This window comes from Elephantulus edwardii, unplaced genomic scaffold (genome assembly GCF_000299155.1).
Source record: "Elephantulus edwardii isolate Elephantulus edwardi_28Jun2011 unplaced genomic scaffold, EleEdw1.0 scaffold00191, whole genome shotgun sequence".
Taxonomy (NCBI): Eukaryota; Metazoa; Chordata; class Mammalia; order Macroscelidea; family Macroscelididae; genus Elephantulus; species Elephantulus edwardii.
In genome coordinates, this window is record NW_006399941.1 from 5079459 (window position 1) to 5105273 (window position 25815).

The following is a 25815-nucleotide window of genomic DNA, read 5'->3' on the forward strand; positions in this document are numbered from 1 at the left end:
GGCTGGCAGGCGCCCGCTTCCCCCACTGCCGCCATCCTGGCTCCAAGAATTCTCTCCAGACCAACTTGCAGCAGTGTGGTGGCTTCACTGTACCAGTCTTGAGGAGGGCCAGTGCCCAGCACCCATCCTGGGTGAGGGAATCCATTCATTCCAGCTGTGGAAGCCTCATGGAGCTGCAGCAGCTGTGCGGTGCAGCGAGAGCTCTGCAGAGGGGGTTGGGAGCCACGAAACTCACCCATTTCTCCTTGGGAATCCTTGAATTCCTGTTGTTGAGCCTCGATCTTCACTGAGGGCCAGTCATCAACTGTTTAAGTGTTCAATTATCAATAAGCCTAAGTCTGTGGAAGGCCATAATGGCCCTGCTTTAAGTGATTTGCTGCTCCCGCAGCTCACCATGCTGTCTCTGCCTCCGCCGCCATCTTGGATCTCCCACCATGGACTCTTCTAAACTCAGCCTGCACTTCTGGCAGTTCTCTGTTAATGTGCTTTTCTAGTAATTTTTTCCTAATTATCAACAGAATCTCTTGCTTGCACATGATATTAATGATATTGATGGATAATTTCCACACTCTGTTGAGTCACTTTTCTTTGGAATGGGAACAAATATAGATCTCTTCCAGTCAGTTGGCCAGGTGGTTGTCCTCCAGATTTCTTGGCACAACTTGGTGAACACATCCAGGACAGTGTCTGTTTGTTGAAATATGTCAACTGATATGCTGTCAATTCCTGGGACCTTGTTTTTTGCCAATTCTTTCAGAGCAGCTTGATCTTCTTCCTTCATTACCACAGGCTCTTGCTCATACGTTGTTTATTATAAGGAGAGGAGATGGCTCAAGAACGTCCTTTTACATCCAAAACCAAAGTCAAACCACTGTCTTCTTGTAGATTCTGACTCACAGTGACCCTCCATCAGGTTCCAAGGCTAAGAATCTTTATGAAGAAGACTGCTCAGAGTTCTCCTAGTAAGCTGATGAATTTAAATCAGCAACTTTTGAATTGTTGTTTATTATCCTCAAGTAGGAATCAACTCAATGCTGGTCCTCAAGCAAGTTTTCAGAGGCTATAAATTGCACAGGAAGAGATTGGTCATCTTTTTTCCACTGAGAAGCTGACAGAGTTGCACCCCATGCCTTTGGAATGGCAGTGTATCTCCTTACACACAGGTGACCAGAGCTGCAAAAGATCAAACACTGTAGACTTCAATGTGGATTGCATGTCAACATCAAAACAACAAAGATCTTTGCCACTGGACCAATAGGCAACATCATGACGGACTGAGAAAGGACTGAAACTGTCAATGACTTCCTTTTGCATCTATAATCAGTAACTCAGTGCCAGCAGTCAGGAGAGCAGGAGATGTATTTCACTGGAAAAGTCTGTAGTCAGAGACCTCTCCAAGTTATTGAGAAGCAATGATGTCAGTTTGAGGACTCAGGTGTACCATATCCAGGCCATGGTATTTTCAATTACTTGCTATGTACTTAAGAGCTCAACAATGAATAAAGATGACAGAAGAAGAACTGATGCCTTTGCACCGTGGTATTGGAGGAGAGTACTGAAGATCCCATGGACTGCCAGAAGAACAAACAGATATGTCTTGGTGAAAGTGCAGTGAGAGTGCTTCTTGGAAGCAAAGATGATAAAGCTTCATCTCACATATGGAAAGGCTATTCAATGGAGAAGGACATTATGCATAGAAAGGTAGAGGGACAGTGAGGGACAGGAGAACCCTCAACCAGGTGAACTAACACAGTAACTGCCACAATGGGCTTGAGTGTGTTAGAGGCTGTGAGGATACACAGGATAGGACAGGGTTCACATCTGTTGTTCACAGGGTCGCTATGAGTTGTACTGGGCTTGATGGCATCTAACAACCATAACGATGAGCTAAATTTCTCAGAAGTTTTTCTTTTTCATACAATACACAAAATAAAATGGCAAGTGAACACATCAGGATGAATGGAAGCACAGGCTAAACTTTCACAAACTGCCACTTTAAAATGTACTGCAGCAATACTTGCTCCTTCCACACAGAGCTCTGAGCTGCCCAAAGGTAAGCCCCACCTCTCTTCCCTCCTTTTGGATGTTTCAGGATGGCAAGTGTCTAATTAGTGATGAAAGAGTCATTACTCTGGGTGACTCAGGACAGTAAACCAGTAACTACTTAGAATGCTGGCAGCATAGTCCATAGGTAGTTGTGCTGCTAACCCAAAGGTGTTGCCTCTCTGCTGGTTCAAATCCACTGGAACGTTCCTAGGGAGAAAGGGGGCAATCTCCTCCCGTGTGATTTACAACCATGGAAATCCAACAGAGGGTCACCAATGAGTTGGTTCCAACTCAACAGCAATAACTTTTATGGAGTGTTGGTTTTGGTTTTTTCTTTCATTAAGCACTTAGTAAAATTAACCAAGGAGTCCCCAAGTACTGAAAACAATTAAGCATTCAAAGACTAAAGAGTTCAAAGAGTTGGTGGAGTAAATCTACACAGAGAGACCTCAGTACACAGAGGTAGCATTTGCTTCCAAAAGGTCCCACCATTGAAAACACACTGTATGGGGCCATCCCACTCTAACACACATGAATTGGGACGACGCAGATTGAATTTGACCATTAGCTCTAATTTGTGATCATTGATATCAGCCTACTTGCAAACTCCTAGAGATGCCCCTGGCACGTTCTGGCTTCAATTAATTTGGCTGGTGATATTCCCCCAACCAGAACTTCTCTTGTACTCTCTAAAAATCCTGGAAAGGGAGAACCTGGTTACTTCCTAATTACAAACAACTCCATTGTCATCACTTTGAAACAGCTGAACCAACGTTTCTTTCACTTGTTTTAGCGCAGCTTCGAAGTCACTGAAAAGACTTCTTCTCATCCTTTCTTGCACTAACTCCAACCTCACTACCCTTGAGTCAGATCTCACTCACAGGGAACCTGTAGCAGGTTTCTGAGACAGTAAATTATCATGAAAGGATGGACCATCTTTCTCCCTTGGATGTGCTAGTGGATTCCAACCACTGGAGCAGCATTAGTAGCACATCTCCCTATGAACCAAGTCACCAGAACTCCCTAAAGTAAAGCTAAACAAAACCCATATGCACCTTCACATTCGAGAATTGCCCATGTATACTTTAAAGTCCAAGTTCAAAGTTTCCCTCCTCATTCCCTTTGCTGCCCTTATTTCCCAGAATTCCCCAGTTCTACCCCGCCTTTTATCACACTCTTCCTCCTCAACCCCAACAGGAGCCAAAATATCACATATCACAAATGCTCAATTCCTAAGAACGTTGGACACTTTCCAATCTGAAAGGTGAACAATTAACACAAATGACAGAAGAGGAATTGATGCCTTTAAGTAGCAGAAGGGCACTGAAAGAACAAAAAATCTGTCTTCGAGAAAGCAGAGGCAAGGATAATGAAACTTTATTTCACATACTTGGGGCATATTATCAGGAAAGTCTAGTCCTTGGAAAAAGACATCATGCTGGGAAAGGTAGAGAGTTATGGGGGACGGGGGGGGGGGAGGAGGCTGTTAGGGAATGTTGGGGAGGAATGGAGGGCCTCTGGCCAGGACAGATCACCTAGCTCTGGATAAGTGCAAGCCTCCCAAAGGCCTTTAATACGGAGTAGAGAAAGCTGTCCTGTGTTTGTCTGGACTGGCTTGAGAAAACTTACTACCTGAGAAGACAGCTGCCACATCTGTTGAGCTGGGAGTAGTCCACGCAAGACTGAGGTTCTCGTATCCAATCCTCATGTCCCATATCTATAAGCCCACCCCATCCTGTCTTCCTATTTACTTGCTCATATATAAGTGTGCTGCAGCCCCCAATAGAGTTGTGCTGGATTGACTCTCTGGATGGCTTCCGGAGTGGTGTGTCTCTGTCATGCCTACCCTCATCAGGGTGTTGCTATTCATTGCCGGCAAACAGACAGCGACAGAAGACCTTCAACAAGATGGATTGACACAGTGACTATAACAATGGGCATCAGGATATCAGAGATGTGAGAATGATGTTGAGTGAGACACGGCTCAGGTCTGTTGTTCATAGGTTTGCTATGAGTTTGCAGTGGACTTGATGGCACCTAACAACAAACCATCATTATTGTGTGTTTGTGCACCAGTGAGAAGGCAGTGAGTGGTGACTCAGTGGCAGAATTCTTGCCTTAGATGGGGTTGGATTCCCAGCCAACACCCTTCATGTGCAGCCACCAACCATCTGTCAAGGATGACCTGTGTCTCACTGAAATGCTCAACGGGTTTCAGCAGAGTCTCTAGACTAAGCTGGAACAGAAAATAAGGCCTTTGGATATACTTGAAAGCATAAGACAATGGAACCCCAATGGGTCCCAGAAGACCAACTTGAAACCCATCACAGTGATGGCACATAACTAGATAGGTTTTGTTTTTGTTGTTGTTGTGTATTTTTTCATCAAAAGTCAGGATTCAGTTGAAAGGCAGCTCACAAAACACTGCACCTGATGATCGGTGACCATGTTTGTGGCTGGCTAACTACACAGACTGGACTTAACAAGCAACAACTAATTGTACAAGACTTTTACATTTTTTTATTTGGTTTCTTTATAGACAAATGCCTTCAGACATATTCTGCAGAAGAATTCTTCTTTGCCTTGAGAAAAAGAATGCAGAGAGAGAGCATTCATTCTCAAATAGTAATGATCAGTCAGTCTCCTTTCAGATGTCAGAAAGTCCAGCCCTCTTGCTTATAACTGCAGCCATTAGAGACAGCAGTCCAGAGAGCAATATGGGGGAAATAGCTGAAAAACAACACTCAGGGACAAATAAGAAACAGAACAAGTTCGTCCCTAGCCATTTACATTCATGGAAAATCCATGCACACAAAAACAATAATGCACAGCTTCCCAGAACACATGAGAACAGAAAGAACATATGGAAATCATTAGAAAGGTTTGTAAGGGGAGAAACAGGAGTCAGGAACAAGGAAAAATTCATAAAGAAATATAACAAAACAGGGTTTTTTACAAATTCATGATGTCAGTGTACCATGAACAGAGTACCAATGACTCAGTCTTCTGTGCCTTTCACATCTCAAAAATGCCATCTACCCCTGAACATCCTTGAAGCGTCACTGCCCTTCTGAATTCAGACCTGAAGACAGATTGGACAAGGGTCGGGGGGCTAGATGTAGTGCTTCTCCCATGTTGCCCCTCTTTTCCTGCTCACAGTGATGCCTTTGATTCACCCAGGATGGAGCAGTAGAGGGAAATCAAAGGCAGAAAATGGTCTTATCAACTGGATGTAGCCCTCATCAGGGCATGGTACCTTCTATGTGTGGCCCATATCCACTTGTCATTCTCCCAAGGAGAGCTCATGTGGGTGTGCGGGTCATTCGTCACTGGAAATATCTCAATTCCCCAGGTCCATCCACATGAGCAATATCTCCTCCAGCTGGCCACCATGATCACACCCTCAGGTTCTGACTTTTCATTGAAGTTACCTCATCCCTACTGAGTGCCTTCTTTGGCAAGGCCCCTTCAAAAGGATCCATCTGGCTACCAGCCACGGTAGAGCCCAACTCTGGCCCACAGGAAATAATCATGATTCCCGCCCCACCAAATTCAGGAGAAGCTGGTAGAGTCACACTCTGCGGTCTGTCACCAGTGGTCATTCAAGCTAGTGGTCTAAAACTAAGACACTGTTCTCCATTCTTCCCAAACCCATCACATTCTCTGAGACCTTCACTTGCCTTGAGCTAGGAGGAATAAGTCCATGGAGAATGGAGAAGAACTCTTGTCATTCTAACTCTTTAGAAAATCCCCTCTGTCCAGTATCTTTCATTACTTACTCTTTCTTCAATATCAGTGTGTAAATACAAAAGGTCCCTAGGTGGCACAAGCAGTGGGTAGAAAGTTGTGTGGCTAACCCTAGGGCCTTATCTCTCTGGCAGTTCAAATCTACCAACAGCTCCGTAGGAGGAATGTGGGCAATCACCTCCTTCTAGTTATGGACTCAGAAACCCAGTGGGGGGTCATCTCTAAGTCACTTTTGACTTAACAGTAGTAAGTGTATGATTAATCAAACAGTTGGTGGTTCAAAGGCAGCCCTGTAGCAGCACAGAAGAAAGACCTGGCCATCTGTTAAGAGGACAGTCAAGAAAAACCTATGCAACAGTTGTCATTGTTGTGTACCCTGGAGTCAGGATCAACCCTCAAGTGAGTTTTCAGAGGTAGTAAGTCACAAGGGAACAAGGAGAAATGTGGCAACAGGACTGAAGGAAGATTCATCAACAACCTACAGTATGCAGATGACACAACCTTGCTTACTGAAACTAAGAAGGACCTGAAGTGCTTGCTGCAGGTCAAGTACCATAGTCTTCAATATGGATTGAACCTCAATGTCAATAAGACAAAGAACCTCACCATTCTCACCACTGGCAGCACCATGATAGATGGAGAAGAGATTAACAATTTCAGTTTGCACAGTAACTCACCACTAAGCCACTAGGACTCCTTATGGAGCAGTACTGCTCTGCAACGTAGGCGCTCACCATGATGTTTTGGTTTATGTCCATAAGAGGCGGCTGAAGGACTTCAATCACATCATTTTTGCAAATCTAGCACACATGATCTGAAATCTCTCCTTAAAATGCATTTCCCCCCCAAGATTCAAGGCCACACCAACACTGAGACACAATCCTGTTCTCATATCAGATCACATATAAAAATCTTTGTATCTCCAGCAAAGCAAGTGCACAAGTAATTTTTCTAAGAGGTTATTTTCTAAAGTCATTACTGATCCGTAGAAAGGGAATGTATACATATTAAAGGTATTTCTTTTTTAATGAATTATGAATACTCTTCCAGCTAAACGAGCTATGACGTACTGAACAGGACTGAAAAGAGTTAAAGATGTTTTCTTTGTTACGATCAAAAATTGGCTATCACACATTCAGGAAGTAATGAAATAGAGACCAACCAGTGTACTTTTAAATCAATCTTAGTTTCTTTTCAAAATGGCATTAAATAGACTTTATGTAGATAGATATAGAAAAATAATATCTGTGTAAAAACAAAACAGAGCAAAAATCTGTCTAACTCATTGCCATCGAGTCAGACCTTCCCTTAGGTTCAGACCATAGCTGGCCCTCCATTGGGTTTCTGAGGCTGTAAATCACTAGTGAGGAAGGAGACTGCTGATTTCTTTCCCAAGAGTGTCCACAGATCTAAATCACCAGAGATGCCTGACCTTTGAGTCAGTAGTGCAATTCCCTACGGAGTGTGTGTGTATACTTAACAATTATGTTGAAATAAGGGACGTGTCGTTTTCACAATTGGTTCAGGACCACTAGTTGATTTTCATAAATAAATTGCCAGGACTTTCTTCCTTGTCTTAGTGTGGAAGCCCTTCCTTCCACATCTTACCAACACAAATCTACCACTGGCAGTTAGGTGACAGCTGCACTTCGGGTGTACAGGCCAGAATATCACCCAGGTCTCTCTCACAGAAGAATTCTACCACTAAGCCCCCAGTGTCCCTGTCTCTCTCCTTAGGATGACTAAAAGGAAGTCTGCTCAGAACATTCTCCTCTAGAAACCACACTATTTATGCATCCCTAAAAACCCAAGCCATTGTATCTTCAATTGTTTCCCTGTGAAACCTAGACAATGAATAAAGAAGACAAAAGAAGTGTTGACTGTGGTGGACTGCAGCGTCAATAGAGAATATTATATATACCACGGGCTGCTGAAAGAACAAATTAATCTGTCATGGAATAAATAAAGCCAGGGTGCTCCTTAGGAGCAAAGGTGGCGAGACTTCATCCCGTAGACTTTGGGCATGTTGTCGGGAAGTGTTAGTCCCTGGAGGAGAGCATCATGCTTGGAAAAGCAGAGGGTCGGCAAAGGACAGGCAGATCCTCAATGGGATGTATAGGTAGAGAGGCTTCAGCACAGCAAAGTTTGTGAGGTTGTGCAGGGTCAGCCAGGAAGGATTTTTTTTTCTATTCCGTCACACATTGGATCACAGAGTGAAGTCCCTCAACACCAGCTAACAACAATAACAAGCTTAGAGCTAGTTTTCACACCTAAAGATGACTAAGGAAAAGAACCATGTTCCACTTTCCATACACAAGGCAGGAGTGGTATCTCTCCTACACAGAAATCAATTACTTATACAGAAGCCATGGGCAGACAGAACTGAAAACCAACCCAGGAGAAAGTGTGTTTGAACCAAATCCTCTCCAAATGCCCTGGGAAGACTTGCTTTGCTTGGGTTGTCTCCGAAGAGAAGAGTGACTTTTCACAAAGGGGCTGTTTTGGAAAGAACAACAAACTTGGCTATTTTAAACTCGGGTGGGAGACTGGATCTGGAACGTTTACACAGGCGAGTGCAGGCTGACTGACATCTAACCCCTGCTTTTGCTGGCTCCAGCTTCCAAGTAAAGCAAAGGGAGAAAGTGCTCCTGTGAGCTCTGGAAGGCATGGCAAATGAGCTCTCCAGCAGCACTGCAACTTCGCAAGGTGGACAGAAAAATCTGCCTAGAAATTCTAAAAGGTCTGTCATCTGAGTGATCTTGGGACCCACAGGGACATTTGCAAAGCTGTGGAGGACAGACACTTCCCAAGGCTTGAGTCCAGTCAGCAAACACAAGACTTTGTGGACGTTAGCCCCATTAGTGTGTGTGTGTGTGTGTGTGTGTGTGTGTGTGCGCGCGCGCGCGCATACATGCACGCACGCATTTGTGTTAACCAGTTGGGAGAAGTGCCTAGGTGGTGCAAAGATTTTTTTTTTTTTATTTCATTCTTTTTCCTGTTGAGATGTTGGAGTTTTATACAAATTTTAGAGATGACTTTTTTGTCAGATGCGTCACTGCCAATTGTTTCTTCCCAATCAATCTACAGGTTATCTTTAAAATTTTCTTTTTAAGTTTCTTTATCCACAACTAAACTCAAGTCATTGCCTTCGAGATGAAACTGACTCATAGCTGACCCTCCAGCAGGTTTTCAGAGCCTGGGATTGCATGAGAGGACACTGCCCATCTTTCTCTCACACAGCAGCTGGATGATTTGAACCACCAGTTTTGGGTTGACAAAGCAATTCCTTACCCATGAGGCTATCAGAGCTCCCTGCAAAAACATCCTACAGTTTCAGATTTTTAACTTCATTTTTATGGCCTTTCCCTTCACCTAGCTTATCTGCTTATTAAAGCATTTCCCAGTTAACCAAAAAGGTCAAGGGTTTAGGTCTACCCAGAAGCAACTCGGAAGAAAGAGTTGGTAATCAACTTTTAATACCTCAGCCCCTAGAAGCCCTCCTGAACACACCTCCTCTGTGGCACACATGGGTCATCATTTATGAGAACTGTCTCAGCAGCAACTGGCACTGGAGTGATGCTGAGCAGGCTTCAGAGGAGTTCCAGCCTAAGACAGACTAGAAAGGAAGACCTGGTGATCAACTTTCGAAAAAACTGACATTGATAACCTTACTGAGCTCAGCTGTCACACCTGAGGTTGCTGTGACGAAAGCAGATTCCATGGCAACAAGCTGTCACTCTGCTACTGCTAACAGTCAGTGCTTCCACATCCTAAAAGATCAGTCTCTGGGTTAAGACCGTTGTTGTGCACAGTTGAGATGGAACCAATCCGTAGCTGTCCCTACACTGGGTTTTCAGAGGCAATAAATCACACACTTTTCTCCCTCAGAGCAACTGGTGGTTTGAACCAGCTACCTTTGTGTTGTCAGCATAATTCCTTATTATTAAGCCACCTTACCGCTAAGCTGCAGGCTACCTGACCTCCCTTCGGGCTGTCTGCATTCAAAACCTTGTTTCATTATCAGCTAGATTTAGAAACTCTCCAGACTTCCTTTCCTTCTTGCAACCAGGTCGGATGCAGGCAGTAACTGCACCTCTTAAGGAGGTACTCAGTGGTCAGATGAGCCAACTCAGAGCATCTTAAATCTGGGCACCTGGCATGTCCTCAGTACAAGTGACCACCACTGTATTGCCCTCAGAAGGTCTTGGGCATCCCCCCAAGCAGGAAAGTAGCTAGTTCTTTCCAGTAAGACTTGTTTGGGGAGCCATGCTTTAATAATAATCATAATAGCAACCACAAATTGCCTATCACCACTCTTAGGATGCTGCAGAAGTCTCCAAAGGGAAGCCGCCCAGCTAGGACCAGGAAGGCAAGGCGGGGAGAGCAGAGCCCCTACCGAGATAAATTTCCCTCCAAAGGTCTGTTATTTTTAAAAACACAGCCCTAAATCTTTCCAGGAAACCAAAACACAGCCAAAGTCGCTCAACAGGGGGCCGGAATTGCATTAGGGCATCCGTGGCCAGACGTTTAAAACCAAGTGGAAACGTTACAGAGCTGAGCACGATCAGTTAGAACTATTTGAAAAAAAAAATCATTTTCCATGTTTAGAATCTGAAAAATAGCGGGTTGAAACAGTGCACCATTCAATGAGGAGACAAAAGAATGTGAGAGAGACAGAGACAGGGGAGATTACCAGCCACCCCTGGGATCCCTGACATCCTTGTAAAAGGGGTCTCCTGGCTCCACTTTTCATTAACTTTAAATCGTGTGACTTTTGAGATAGTAGGCTTTGGAGCTCCCAGATCAGATTCCCTCACAATTCTGAAAGATATTTTGTAGAATCTCAGTTTAGCAAAGTGGTGGGGGATGGGAAAGGGGAGGCACCCGGACTCCAAGTCTCTTCCCACCACTGTTGCAAAAGGAAAGAAAGCGCCGCCACTAACCTTGCCTCCTGTCGGGGAAGCGCACTGCGCCCGCCTCAGGCTGTCGCCCATGGCCCAGCGCCCCAAAGCTAAGGAGGTGAGCCAGGACGCCAAGGTGTGCAAGCCAGCTCCTCTGGGCACATGGCATGATTCAGTTGCCGGGGAGAAGAAAAGTAATCAAAGTTTGCAACCCTCAACTCAAGAAAACGAGTCCTCTCCCGGGGCCGAGCCGGCAGATGCTGGAGCGCATGGTCTGGGAGAGGGGAGCGGGTGGCTGCAAAGTGGCCCGGGACCTCTGCTTGCTTTTCTGAGTAGAAGGAGGTTAGGTATCTCTGTCCCCCTCCCTGGTCCTGTAAGGGGAGTGATTGGGCTCGCAGTGTCTGCCTTCCGAGGGAGGGGTGTGGGATGGGTGGGAATTGAGGGCGCAGCCCACCCCGTCCCCACCCCTCTGCCTTCCTCACGCCCAAACCGCAAGTTTCCCCCGGCTTCCCACCCCCTCGCCTCCCGGCCCCGCCCAGAGCTCCCGCGCGCCGGCCAAATAGGGGAGCCCGGGAGAGTCATCCTGGGCGGGGGAGGAGGCCGCCAGCTGGACCCGGCGAAGCTGCGAGCCAGAGGATCCCAGGACAGCCCCTCCTGGGGCCGAGAGCCTAGCGGGGAAAGTTCAATCCGCACACACCCAGAGAAGAGAGCATCCCACTGCCTCCATCCTTCTGGCTCAGTGCTGCCTCCTTCAGGCAGTTCCTCTTCCAGTCCCTAAATTGAGCTCAGCTTGGCTCAACTCCTCACCCAGGCCGATTTCTCTGCAATTCTCTACTCTGAAAGCTAGGACTTCCATTGGCAAGAGTCTTGAGTAGGGTTATTGAAGTTGGTGTTTTGAGGTGGGTTTTTTTTTCCCTTTGCCCAAGTCACAGAAAGGGAAACAGTCCAGCTAAAGCCCTCATGTGACCCTGGACAAGTCCCTTTATCTGGACCAAATGATATGTGTTGCTGAGCTTTCTTCAAGTGTGCAATTACCCAAAAAGCCTTTCTCATGGTATAATCCCATGTCTCCCAACCCACCCAACACACGAAAAAGGCAACTAGTGTGTGGAGAAGGCCAGCTTCAAAGAAAGTAGCCCAAGACAAATATCTTGAACCAGAGCTGGAGGCTAAATGTCAATTTTAAAAAGCAAACTTAAGAAGCGATAATTGAGGGCATGTAAGAAGTGTAGCTGGGTGAGTGGACTGCTCCACACGGTATGTATGTAACAAGAACTCCAGCTGATACCTGCCATGGTACTGCCATGATCACCTCTAACGTTTTTGCAAACTTTGTTTTTAAAATGCCAATCCTACAAGAATATAGAAGTATAAGCCTTTCATCTTATTTTTTTTCATTTTTTAATTGATATTTTAACAAAAGTTTACGTAAAACTTGGATTTCCATTCATTCATTGTTGCACATATTCCTCCCTACCTGTCTCCCTCCCCAGTTCCATTTTCTCTTTAAAAAAATGCATTCATTATTACATAATTTCCTCCTTCTCCCTCCCAAGTCCACTTTGCAATGTGCCTCTTACTCTAAACTGTTGTCATGCAAATAATATCTAATATCTAATCTTTTATTCCTTTGAAACAGTTCTTTCCCTCATCTGTTTCAATAGATCTTGACTCACTAATTGTCAACACTTTGCCAAGTATATTTATTCCCTGGCACCTCTTACGTACACACGTGTGTGTAAGTGGCTTTTGCTTTTTTGCTAACCCATTTCTGAGTAAGCTACAGACACCATGATCCTTTACCATGAACGTTTTTAGCAAACGGAGCTCTGGGAGAGTGTGGAGACTTGTGCTGCTGATGTGAAGACACACTTATGTTCTGGCAGTTTAGATCTACCTGCCAACTCAAAAGAAAAAGATGAGGAGTCTCTTTCCATGCAATTTACAACCTCTGGGAAGCCCACTAGAGGCCAGCTATCACCAATAGGACAGGTAATGAGAGAGAGAAAAACAGCAAGGGAGATCACCTGAGAAGAAGAGCCGTTTCTTAATTAATCAGGAAATTTAACACTGATGTTAAACTGTCATCTCTCAGACATTTTTTTATCCCAATTTACTCCATTTTCTCAATACTTTACTTATATAGTGGTATGACTTAAAGAATGTCTGTCAACTGGAACTGGATCATAAAATGGTTATCCAGTTTACTGTTCTGAGTACCCAGTCTTCTCAATATTACGAATAGGTTGTTGAGATCCACATAGTCAAATGCCCTTGCATATTCAATAAAGCACAGAGATTCTTGTAGTATTCCCTGCTTTCAGCCAAAATCCATGTGACATCAGCAATGATATACATGGTGCCATGGCCTCTTCTAAACCCAGTGTGAACTTCTGGCAATTCTTTGTCAATGTATTCTTCTAGCTATTTTTTGGATGATCTTCAACAATATTTTCCCTACTTGTCAGTTTATTCTTCTACCTTTTTTGGATGATCTTCAACAATATTTTCCCTGCATGTGATATTGATGTTGTTCGATAATTTTCACATTCTGTTGGGTCACCTTTTTTGGGAATAGGAACAGATTTGCATCTCATCCAGTTAGTTGGCCATATAGCTGTCATCCAACTTTTCCTGCACTGACTTCTGAGTATGTCCAGGGCTAGTTCTCTTACTTAAAACATGTCAATTGGTATTTCAGTTTCCTAGGGCCTTATTTTATTATTTTTTTTCCAATGCAGCTTTTTTCTTCAATATAGCTTTAATTTCTTCTCTACTGAGTCACTGTATCGAAAGAAATTGGCAGACACAGAAGAATTTCATGAAACAACATATGAGCAAGAGCCTAGGGTGATGAATGAAGAAGTTCAATCTACTTTGAAGGAAATAGCAAAAACACAAGGCCCCAGGAATAGATGGTATACCAACTTACATATTTCAGCTAACAGATGCTGCCCTGGATGTGCTCACCAAGTTGTGCCAAGAAATCTGGAGATGGGGAGGAGGGTGGAGAGAATGGTGTGGCAATGAAGGAGTGAAAGCCCAGAATCCCTGTGAATGTTCATTGAAACTAATAAAATTTAATAATAATAAAAAAAGAAATCTGGAGAACAACCACTTAGCCAACTGACTCGAAGAGATCTATATTTGTTCCCATTCCAAAGAAGGGTGACCCAACAGAGTGTGGAAACTATAGAACAATCTCATTAAATTCACATGCAAGCAAGATTCTACTGAAGATTATCCAAAAACAACTGGACCAACACATCAGCAGAGAACTGCCAAAGGCCAGGTTGGGTTTAGAAGGGGTCATGATGATACTAGGGATATTGTAGTTCATGTTAGATGGATCTTGGCTGAAAGTAGGGGGATACCAGAGGAATGTCTATCTGTGTTTCATTGACTATGCAAAGGCATTTGACTGTGTAGATCATAACAAACTGTGGCTGACTCTGAGAAGAATGGGAATCCCAGAACACTTGATCATGCTAATGCGAAACCTATACTTAGACCAAGAGGCAGTCGTCAGAACAGAGCAAGGGAACACTGCATGGTTCAAAATGGGGAAGGGCGTACGCCAGGGATGTGTCCTGTTTCCATACCTTTTTAACCTGTATGCAGAACAGATTATCCAGGAGGCTGGGCTCTATGAGGAGGAATGTGGGGTCAAGATTGGTGGAAGATCTATCAACAATCTATGTTATGCAGATGACACAACCCTGCTTGCTGAAACTGAGGAGGACCTGAAGCACTTGCTGCTGAGGGTCAGGGACTGCAGCCTTCAATATGGACTGAGGTTTAATGTCAAGAAGACAAAGATTCTCACCACTAGACCACTTGGCAGCATCAGGATGGATGGTGAAGAGATTGAGATTGTTCACAGCTTTTAGTCAGCTTGGCTCCACAATCAATACTCTTGGTACTAGCAGCCAGGAAATTAAAAGACGTATTGCGATGGGAAAGTCAGCTGTAAGGGACCTCTCTAAAGTACTGAAGAACAACAGTGTGTCTCTGGAGACTAAGGTGTGTCTGGTACAGGCCATGATCTTTGCAATCACATGTTATGCGTCAGAGAGCTGGATAATAATAATAGGGAGGATAGAAGGAGATTTGATGCTTTTGAGCTTTGATGTTGAAGAAGTGTTGAGGGTACCATGGACTGCTAAGAAAACAAACAGATTCATCCTTGAAAGGGTTAAACCAGGCTGCTCCTTGGAGGCAAGGGTTCTGAGGCTTTGTCTGACATACTTTGGCCATGTTGTAAGGAGGGACCGGTCCTTGGAGAGGGACATCATGCTTGGGAGGGTGGAGGGCAGGTGCAGGAAGGGAAGGCCCTCTAGGAGGTGGATTTATTCGGTGACTGGGGCGTTCGGGATGAGTATGTCGACGACAATGAGATTGGCACAGGACAGAGCAGAGTTTAGAGCTGTTGTACATAGGGTTGCTATGAGTCACTAGCGACTCCACGGCACGTAACAACAACAACAACAGTGTTCTCTTGGCCTGTTTGCACAACAGTCTCCTGGTCAAGGTATAGGTTTAGCATAAGCACAGTAACTTGTTATGATCCACACAATCAAATGTGTTTGCATAGTCAATAAAACAGAAGAAGACATTCTTCTGGTATTCTCCTTTTAGCCAGAATCCATCTGACATCAGCAATGATATCCCTGGTGCCATGACCTCTTCTAAATCCTGCTTGAACTTCTGCCAGTTCCCTATCTATGTATTGTTATAGACATTTTTTAATGATCTTCAATAGTGTTTTGCTTGCATATGATAATAATGATATTGTTTTTATAGTTTACACATTCTGTTAGATCATCTTTCTTGGAATGAGAGCGTGGGCTTCTTCCAATCTGTTGGCCAGATAGCTGTCCTCCAAATTCCTGGCATAGACTGGTGAGTGCATCCAAGCCTGCATTTGTTAATTGAAACAAGTAAATTGGTATCCCAACGATTCCTGGGTCCTTATTTTTAGCCAGTGCCTTCAATGCAGCTTCCACTTCTTGTTCATTAACATTGGCTCCTGCTCATATAGTACTTCCTGAAATTTTTAGTGTCAGTTAGTCCTTTTTGGTACAATGACTGTATAGCCTCTCCATTTCCTTTTGGGGTTTCCTAGGTTATTCATATATTGACCATAGCATCTTTCAATAATGTGACTCAAGGCTTAAATTTGTTTTTCAATATTCTCAGTTTGAGGAATGCAGAGTGAGTTCTTCCCATTTTATTCTCCAGTTCCAGCTTTCTGCACATTCCATTATAATACTTTGCTTTGTCTTCTTGAGCTATCCTTAGAAATCTTCTGTTCAGCTATTTTATTTTGGCGGATTTTCCCTTCGTATTATTATTAATGACTACGATCAAAATTGGTAGCCACAGGGATGAGTTACTAAATATTTTAGATTCAGAGTTCCTTAATTCTTCAACTCTAGTGACATTTCTCATGTTCTCCCTCCTTAGTCTACCCTCAAGGGCAGAACCACGAATATCTATCATCCAGAAGTCATTCTCACTTATTCCATCAATACTTGAAGCCTTCATTTTCAACAATACCTTCAGTGCAGCTTGAATTTCTTCCTTCAGTGACCATGTGTGACCACATTAAATGGTCAGGCTTTGACCAATTCTTTTTGGTCCAGTGACTGTCTTCCTTCTGGGATACTACCTACATTATTCAAGATTCTTCACAGAGATTCCTTTAATCTTGAAATTCAAAGCTTGAATATCTTCTTCAGTTCTTTCAGCTTGAGAAATACTAAACATATACTGTCTTCCTTTGTTTGTCTTTTCACTTGATGTGTCCTTATAATCCTTTGCTTTAACTTTACAAGCCACTCTTTGAAATCTTCTGCTTAGCTTTCTTTTTTAAATTTCTTTATTATTATTATTAATTTTAATAAAAATTTACAGACTTTGGATTTCAATTCATTCATTGTTGTACTTTTCTCCCTGCCCACCTCTCCCCCCAGTTCGCTCTTCTCTTTGAAAAAAATAAGAATTATTTCATTGCTTACTTTTCTTATATCATCATTTCTCTCTTATATGTTTAGCTTCTCTACGTATTTGAGCAAGTTTTAGAGTCTATTCTGTTTCCTAGTTTGCTTGTTTCTCTCTTTCTTATTTTTTTTATCGACCTTTTGTTTTCTTCATATTTTGCTTGGTGTCATTCCACAACTAACCTAGTCTTCAGTCATTAATGCTCAGTGCATCAAATCTGCCCTTCAGGTGGTCTCTAAATTATTGTTACATGCTATCAACTGGAACTCATAGTGACTCTATGCACCATAGCTCTAAACTCTGCCCTATCCTGAAGCAGTATCACTGTCTCCAACACACCTGTACCCAATCTTCCCACTATTGTGTCAATTCATCTCATCCTGGGTCTTCCTCTTGTGTGCTGTCCTTCTATCCTTACAAGCAGGATGTCCATCTCCAAGGACTGGTCCCTCTCATCACAAGCATGAAGCATATGAGACAGAACTTCAAAATCTTTGCCTTCAAGGAGCAACTTGGTTTAACCCTCTCCAAGACAGAATTGTTTGTTCTCTTGGCCATCCATGGTATATGTTCAATACTCTTCTCCAGCCTCAGAACTCAAAGGCATCAATTCTTCTTTGCTCATCCTTATCTATTGTCTGGATTTCTAATACATAGCAAGTTATTGTGAAGACCATGGCCTGAATCAGGTGCATCTTACTCTCTAGACTGACATCGTTGTTCTTTAGCACTTTGGAGACATCCCTGACAAGCAGATTACTGCAGTGTAATTCATCTTTTGATTTCTTGACTGCTGGTTCCAGGAAGGATGATTGTGAAGCTGAGCAAACGGAAATTGTTAACAACCTCGATCTCCTCTCCATCTATCATGGTGCTATCAGTTGGCCTAGTGGTGAGAATCTCTGTCTTCTTAATGTTGAGCTTCAATCCATATTAAATAGTATAGTCCTTGACCTCCTGCAACAAATGTGTCAGGTTCTCCTCAGTTTCATTACTTTTCAAATAAACAAAAGCACAAAAGAAGTTCAAGAAAATTAGCTCAATGCCATTTCCAGGACTAACACTGGAAAGATGAAAGTAACTGACACAAACTTTCATCCTTGACCTCAGGAATCACAAATTAATACACCCAAGAAGGAAACATCACCACTGTTAATTCTGCCTGAATATCATAACTCGTACCCCACAGTAAAAATAATTGTATTTATTATACTGTACAGTTTATCTTTAGGGACCTTGATGGCTTATTCTTAATGAACTACAATGCCAACCTAAAAGTGCACTGTTTGAATCAACAGTTGCTCCAGAAAGATGCGAAACTACCTCCCTTGCACTTTACTGTCTCTAAAGACCTTCTAGAGGGTCATCCAACTCAACGATATATGTCAACAATAGTTTATCTTACAATAGTTTATCTTTTGTATGTCTGTTGTTGTTTTATGTGCCTTGAGTAAACTATTGACTCATACCAACCCTACGAACAATGGCTTTGTACCCAATCTCATCTCTCTGACACACCCGACCGCATTGCCACAGTCCCTGAGTCAATACATCTTATTTAGCATCTTCCTTTCTTGGGCTGACATTCTACCCTTCCAAGCATGATGCCCTTCTCCAAGGACTGGCCCCTACTGACAGCATGCCCAAAGGAAGCGAGAGAGAGTTTCAAAATCCTTGTCTCCAAGGAGCAACCTGGTTTCACCCACTGCAGGACAAACAATTTTATTCTCTTGGTAGTCCATGGTATGACAAATACGCTTCTCCACCATCACAACCCAAAGGCGTGGGTTCGTCTGTCATCCTTAATCATTGTCCAACTCTCAGATGCATAGTCAACAATTGAGAAAACCGTGACTTGGGTTAGGAACACCTTAGTCTTTACACTGACACCATTACTCTTTTGCACTCTAGAGAGGTCCCTGACAGCAAATTTTGCTGCAACTCATCTTTTGACTTCCTGATTGCTGGTGCCAAAGATGTTGATTGAATATCCAAGCAAGATGAAATTTTTAACAATTTCAGTGTTTTTTCTATCTATCGTAATGGTACTTATAGATCAAGTAGTGTGTATTTTTATTTTCTTGATATTGAAATGCAGTCCATATGAAAGGCTCAAACCCTTGATCTTCTGTAGCAAATGCTTCATGTCCTCCACAGTTTTATCAAGCAAAGTTGTGTCATCTGCATAATGCCATTTCCTAATAAGTCTTCCTTTAATCCTGATGCCCTATTATTCTTCATAAAGTCACCCTCTTTAATGATCTATTCAACATATAGATTGAACAGATATGGAGAAAAGATCCATGTGTGACACATTCCATTCTTGATTTTGAACCATGAAGCATTCCTTTGCTCTGTCCAGACAGCTACTTCTTGGTTTAGGTATAGGTTTCACATGAGAACAATCAAGTATTATGGAATTCTGATTCTTCTCAATGTTAACCACAATTTATTTTTATTCACACAATCAAATGCCTTTGCATAGTTGATAAAGCACAAATGGACATCCTACCAGTACTCTCTGCTTTCAGCCAAGATCCACCTGATAACCAGCAATTATATTCCTTGTGCTATAATCTCTTCTAAATCCAACTTATGTTTCTTGCAGTTCTCTGTGGTTGTATTGTTCTAGTTGTTTTTGGATAATTGTGGAGTTTATCTTTCAATATGACTTTTCCTAGCCATTATTTGATCATTCTATGTAGATGAATAGGAGTATGCGACTGGGGCATGTTAGTCTAGGGGATTGACCAATCTCAACAATTTACAAGAAGATTGGCTACTCTGACCATTGAATTGAACAAGCCAGCAGTGTGAGACAGACAGATCTTTCAAAGTCATTGTAGAAGAGGCAGTAAGAGAACGTAAGACATCCTTCTTGTCCCAACTACATTTAGAGTAGAAACAGCCATGGCCGAAATGGAGACCAGAAGTGAAGTGGGACCTTTGTGGGAGGTGGGGTGAGAGCCAATATTGGTACGACTGAGAATTTTGAAACACTGACTTAAAGTCATTAAGCTCAAGGCTGAAGTGCTTAAGTGCATATTTCAGAAGCTGCCTTGACTGTATTCTATAATTAATCTGGATTATAACCTTTTAACTTCTCCAGTATGGTTCTGTGTGGTCTGTGAGTTATCAATGCAATAATTTTGGACCCAGAAAATCAGGAGTAGAAAAAAGTATGGGAGTATGAGGGACATATATGACTTCATGTGACTTGGCTTTGGTTATTGATGCTGTTGATGGGAACAGTCCACTTTGTAAAATTAGTAAAGGTCAGGTATGGCCTTCTACATGTGGTCCTTGTTCTTTTTACAATAATCTTCAGCAAGATTTTGAGATATTACACCTAGTGCCACCTTAACAACAACAAATATACTGCAAGTTCATGGTTTGGGTTTTTTGTTGTTGTTGTTGTTGTTTTTGTTTGTTTGTTTGTTTTTTGTTTTTTCACCACCAGCATCCCCTTTAATAGAACATGGAAGGTGGTGTGACAGAAAAAAAGGGGAGGAGTGAAATACGACCATTTACAACCACAAAAAAAACCCCCCTCTGTACATGTCTGGCACCAGGCAGCAAGGAGGGCAGCGGGCAGCAGTGGCTGGCTGGCCCTATTTGTAGAGGATGTCGTAGTGGCCAGGCCAGTAGAGAAGGTAGACCTTGGGCTTGGAGCCCTCAGGGAAGACATGCGGGTTGGTGGTGCCACAGTCCATGTACTCCACCTGGATGGAGACACTGAGGGCCTGGGCCAGGGCGGTGATGTGCATGTGGTCACTCTCTTTGCACATGGGCTCCACCTCCTGCTGGCAGAACTCCTTGACACTCTGCCAGCCCCTGATGGAATGCTGGGAGAACTTGCTCTCACACTGCAGGTAGCCAGATGTGAGCAGCCACAGGTAGACAACCATGTAGTCAGAGGTGCTCTGGTCATTGAAGGAAGCCAGCAGGTCAGCGACTGAGGTCTGCTTATCCACCTGCTCAATCAGGTCCATGAAGGTGTTGTAGAAGGCCTCAATTGTGAACTCAGTGAAGCCTTGGGACACCAAGTGCTCTTTGCTCTTGGCAGACACAGCCTTGAACTGCTGCAATTCCTTGCTGTCATCCAGCAATGCCTCCAAGTGGGAGAATCCAAATGCTCGATGGAAGCAGTTTCCATCAAGCTGGTCTTCCGGATGTACAAGTACTTTCTGTGGAGGTCCTTGATCTTCTATTGATAGATGTTGTCATCCTCAGCATACTCCTTGTACAGGACCGGGAGCTCTAGCCGCTCAGAGACCAGAGGGTTCTGCACAGCAATCTCTTGCTGAATTCAGTCCTGCTGAGCCATGATGGCTTCATCGTAAGCCAGACAGTTAACACCTTTAGAGTCGCTGCCCAGTGGCTCCTGCTTCTGCTGAAGTTCCTCTGCCACCATCTTTAAACAGCCAAGTTCATGGTTTTAAAGAACAGGTTTCTTTTTCCCTTTCCTCTCCTCTCCCCACCACAGGTCAAGAGGCTGGAAGTTCAAACACAGGCATTGGCTCTGTGAAGAAATCCTTCCATCTCTATTTTTTTCTCCAGAAGGCACAAGGTTAAAAAAACTCCAGTTGCTCCATGGAGGAAGGATGGTTAATCTCCTCCTGTGTGATTAACTGACCCTGAAAACCCACTGAAGGACAGCTATGGCACAGTTCCAATTGATGGCACACAACAATAACTGGGTCGAAGCTGAAATAGACCATGTTCCTGGATTTATAGATGCATCTGCTTCTCATGTTTCTTTGTGAATATTATCACTTAGGAATAATAAGGGGGGGTGTTGTTGGGGTTTTTTCCTTTTTCCTGTTGTGTAGTTTCTAATCAGATCTGACTGGCACAGGAGGAGATTGCCCTTCCTTCTCCAGCAGAGCATCTGGTGGATTTGAACCGCACACCTTTGGGATTACAGTGCATCTTTTTTATCACTAGGCCACCAGAGCTCCCAAGACTGTTTAGGTTTTAAGAGTGATGGTCACTATAAGTTACAATTGGTTCCATCACAGTAGGTTTGGGAGGTTTTGGGCTCTGGATATGATATGACAAGGGAAACCTTATTCCCAACAGGATCTTATCCACCAGTACAAAGGCAACACTTCAATGTGTATTTTGCAAGGGACACAATTCAATTCACAACATTTTGCAAAATGCTTTTTCTAAGCCAGGTTCCAGAAAGGAGGAAAGGAAAGTCCTCTTCCAAGACTTTATTTTTTAATTTTATTTTATTAATTTTAATGAACATTTACAGAGATTTTGGATTTCTATTCATTCATTGTTACACTTTTCCCAAGACTTTTAAGGTTGTTGTTCTTGTTAGGTGCCATTGAGTTTTATTCTACTTGTGTCATCCTCAAAATCTCTGATATTCTTAAGTTTATTGATACAGTCATTGCCTCAATCCATCTTGTTGAGGGTCTTCTTCTCTTTCCCTAACCCTCTACCTTTCCAAGCATGATGTCTTTTTTCCAAGGACCTGCCTTTCCTAACAATATGTCCAAAGTATATGAGATGCAGTATCAACATCCAGACCTCTAGAGAACATTCTGGCTACACCTTCTCCAAAACATGTGTGGGGTTTTTTTTTTTCCCTTTGGGAAGTTCATGTGATATTCATTACTCTTCTCGAATACTATTTCTCAAAGGCATCAATTTTTCTTCTGAAATTCATTTTCATTGTCCAATCTTCACATGCATAGCAAGTAATTGAAGAGATGATAGATTGTGTGAGGTGCATATTTAAACTGGAACTTTGGAGAGGTCCTTCACAACAGATTTTCCCCAATGTCAAATATTTTCTGATTTCTTGATTGCTGATACCAAAGATGTTGATTGTGGATCTAAGCAAGATTAAATCATTAAATCATTGACAACTTCGATCTCCATCTGTCACAATGTTGCCTATTGGTCTACTGGTAAATTTTTTTTTTGTCTCTTGATGTTGAAATGTAATCCAAAGTAAAGGCTGTAGTATTTGATTGTCTGCAGTAAATGTTTCCAGTCCTCCTCATTTTCAGCAAGCAAGTTGTTGTCATCTGCATAATGAAAGTTTTTGATGAGTCTTTCTCCGATCATGATGCCACATTCTTCTTCAAAGAGTCCAGCTTCTCAAAGCATTTGTTCAACATAGACTGAATATGTTGGGAAAAGAGATAAAACCCTGATGCACACCATTATTGACTTTAAACCATGTAGTGGTAGTTCCAGACTGAGTTTCAAAGACAAAGGCCCACCCACTAGATTCTGTTTGCTACACAAGAGGCTTCACACTGAAGCTGATTGTAAATGAGATCAGATATAGTTAATCAGCTTACACTTGATTGCTAACACAATTAGAAATGTCCAAACAGTTTACCCCCAGCTTTCAAGTAAATCACAATCACTCACCCATCAGGATCCAATTATGCCAACTTTAGAAGACACTGTGGCACCCACGATATCATTGTTGATGTCAGATGGATCCTGGCTCAAAGTAAAGAATTCCAGAAGAATGTCTATTTGTGCTTTATTGACTATGCAAGAGCATTTGAATGTGTGGATCCTAACAAGTTGTGGCTGACTTGAGAAGAATAGGAATCCCAGAGGATTTGATTGTACTCATGATGAACCTATACCTGGATCAGGAGGCTCTTGTGTGAATGGAGTAGGAGAGCACTAAATGGTTTGGAAGTGGGAAAGGAGTGCATCAGGGTTTTATTCTATCTCCATACCTATTCAATCTATATGCTGATTAACTTACCCAAGAAGTTGGATTCTATGAAGAGAAATGTGGCATCAGGATTGGAGGGAGATTCATCAATAACCTGCATTATGAAGATGACACAACCTTACTTGCTGAAGGTAAAGAGGACTTGAAGCACTTGTTGCAGAAGATCAAGGAATGAAGCCTTTAGGATGGATTGTATCTTAATATCAAGAAAGCAAAGATTCTTACCACTTGACCAATAGGCAGTCATGATGGATAGAGAGGAGACTGAAACTGTCAACAGCTTCATCTTGCTTGGATCCACAAATAACATCCTTGGTACAGAAGTCAGGAAATAAGAAGACATATTACACTGAGAAAATCTGCAGTTAGGGAACTTTGCAAATTATTGAAGAATAATGATGTCAGTTTGAGGACTAACATGTGTCTGATTCAGGCTGCAGTCTTTCCTATTACTAGCTATACATCTGAGAGCTGGACAATGAATAAGGATGACAGAAGAATTGACACCTTTGACTTGTGGTGTTGGAGAAGAGCACTGAACACCCCAAAGATGGCCAAGAGAATGAACAGATATGTTTGGGAAATGGTGCAGCCGGAGTGCTCTTGGGAGGCAAGAATGTTGAGGTTTTGCCTCACATACTTTGGGCATGTTGTTAGGAGGGGCTGTTCCTTGGAGAGGGACATGATGCTAAAAGGGTGGAAAGTCAGTGAAGGAAAGGAAGATCCTCAACCAAGTGGACTGACATGGTGACTGCTGTATTGGGCTCTTGTGTGTCAGAAAGTCTGAGGATGCTGCATAGGGTCACTTGACTCAACAGCACCTAACAACAACAACATCAACAGTGGCAGTTCCATTTCATTCTTCCATCTAATTATATTAAAAGTGTTAATTAAGTCACAATAGGAACTGCTAGTTTCATACCACAGCCGTCCCTTGAATTTACTTCCCTAGCTTTACTTGAGGACCCTAAAGTCTGTTCAGTCCAGATTTGGAGCAAAAAAATTACTTTGCTTTGCATTAACTATCATACTGGATTGTTCTTCTGACACTATAATTAATCCATTTAATTAAAGAAACCATCTTTGAAAAGCTGTGTGGTCCTTGAAAGCCACATTGAAAAGGTTACGGATCCCTGATAAATGAGCCATGTTATTGGCAGGAGAAAAATGGAATCGTTCTGAAAGAAGATGTAACACTCAGATCAAAAATGCCTTAAAAATTGAGACCAATGACAGATTTCCGATGACTGTGATTTGCACAGAATTAAATGTAACAAGGTTTTGTGGAATTAGAGAAGCAAGGATCCACAAAAGAACAGAATGGGCAAGGTGATTAAGTGCAGGGAAAGGAATGCTGGGAAGCAACTGATTACAATGGGAAGAACGCCCCTGAAAAGATGGTATATCAAAGCGTTGAAGATGGAGTGAAGAGGGGCAGGGCAATGGTGTCTGCTTGTTAGTAATGCTGGCAGACTGGTTACATACAAGGAGATTGATCAAACACATAAACCTATCAAAGATGAAAAGGAACGCTGGTGGCATGCTTCAATAGGTGTTATGCTGCTAACAAGAAGGTCAGCAGTTCAAATCCACCAGCAGCTGATGGGAGAAAAATAGAAGATCTCTTCTCATAAGGATTTACAGTCTGATGGAGGGGCACAGTGAATTGGAAAACTGACCCAATAGCAGTGTGATTTTCAAGGATGAAGCAAGTCAAGTTTCTGAGAGTGATGAGAAGTACAAGTATGAAAAGGAACAAAATGCTGTAATGTTGGATGAAGTGAAAGTATTGTTATGAGCTCATACCTGTTGATATCTATCTAGACACATGTAGAAATAAGAAACAAGTGTGTGTAAGTATATGAACATACATACATATATATATATTATGAATATATATATATATATATATTTTCCCTACTTGCATCCTGTGAGAGCACATGAGCACAATGATACTCCAAAAGCAATGTGTATGCCCAACCCTCTAACTTTGGATTCTGAATGTCATTCTCTTTTAAAAGGAACAAGGGCTCATTTCTCAGAGAAATTATTCACTGCAGGGTTTGGAATGTGCAAGAACAATCAGAAACATTGATTACTAAATAAAAACAAACCAAAAAAAACCCCAAAGAACAACTCAAAGAAATCCAGTCTGAACTTCTGGAAGTTTTCTATGTATTTAGACACACAGAGAGGATTTACAAGATGTCGTGGCACCAGGGATATCATTGTTGATGTCAGACAAATCTTGACTGAAAACAAAGAATACTAGAAGAATGTCTATTTGCATTTTATTCACTATGCAGAGGCATTTAACTGTGTAGATTTTAACAAATTATGGCTAACATAAAAAAGAATAAGAATTCCAGAACACTTAATTGTGCTCATGCAAAATCA

General features: G+C 42.5%; 1 protein-coding gene and 1 pseudogene across 1 annotated transcript in view; both read right to left on the bottom strand.

Moving 5' to 3' along the window:
* ADAMTS12 (ADAM metallopeptidase with thrombospondin type 1 motif, 12) overlaps nt 1-10863 on the bottom strand; it is a 680205-nt gene extending 669342 nt beyond the window's left edge. Inside the window, exon 1 of the mRNA XM_006896807.1 lies at nt 10737-10863. Coding sequence (XP_006896869.1) covers nt 10737-10863 — 127 coding nt within the window. The remainder of the gene's footprint in view (nt 1-10736) is intronic.
* Nucleotides 10864-20308: 9445 nt separating this feature from the next.
* Nucleotides 20309-21114, bottom strand: LOC102859494 (annotated as a pseudogene).
* Between the last annotated feature and the right edge of the window lie 4701 nt (nt 21115-25815).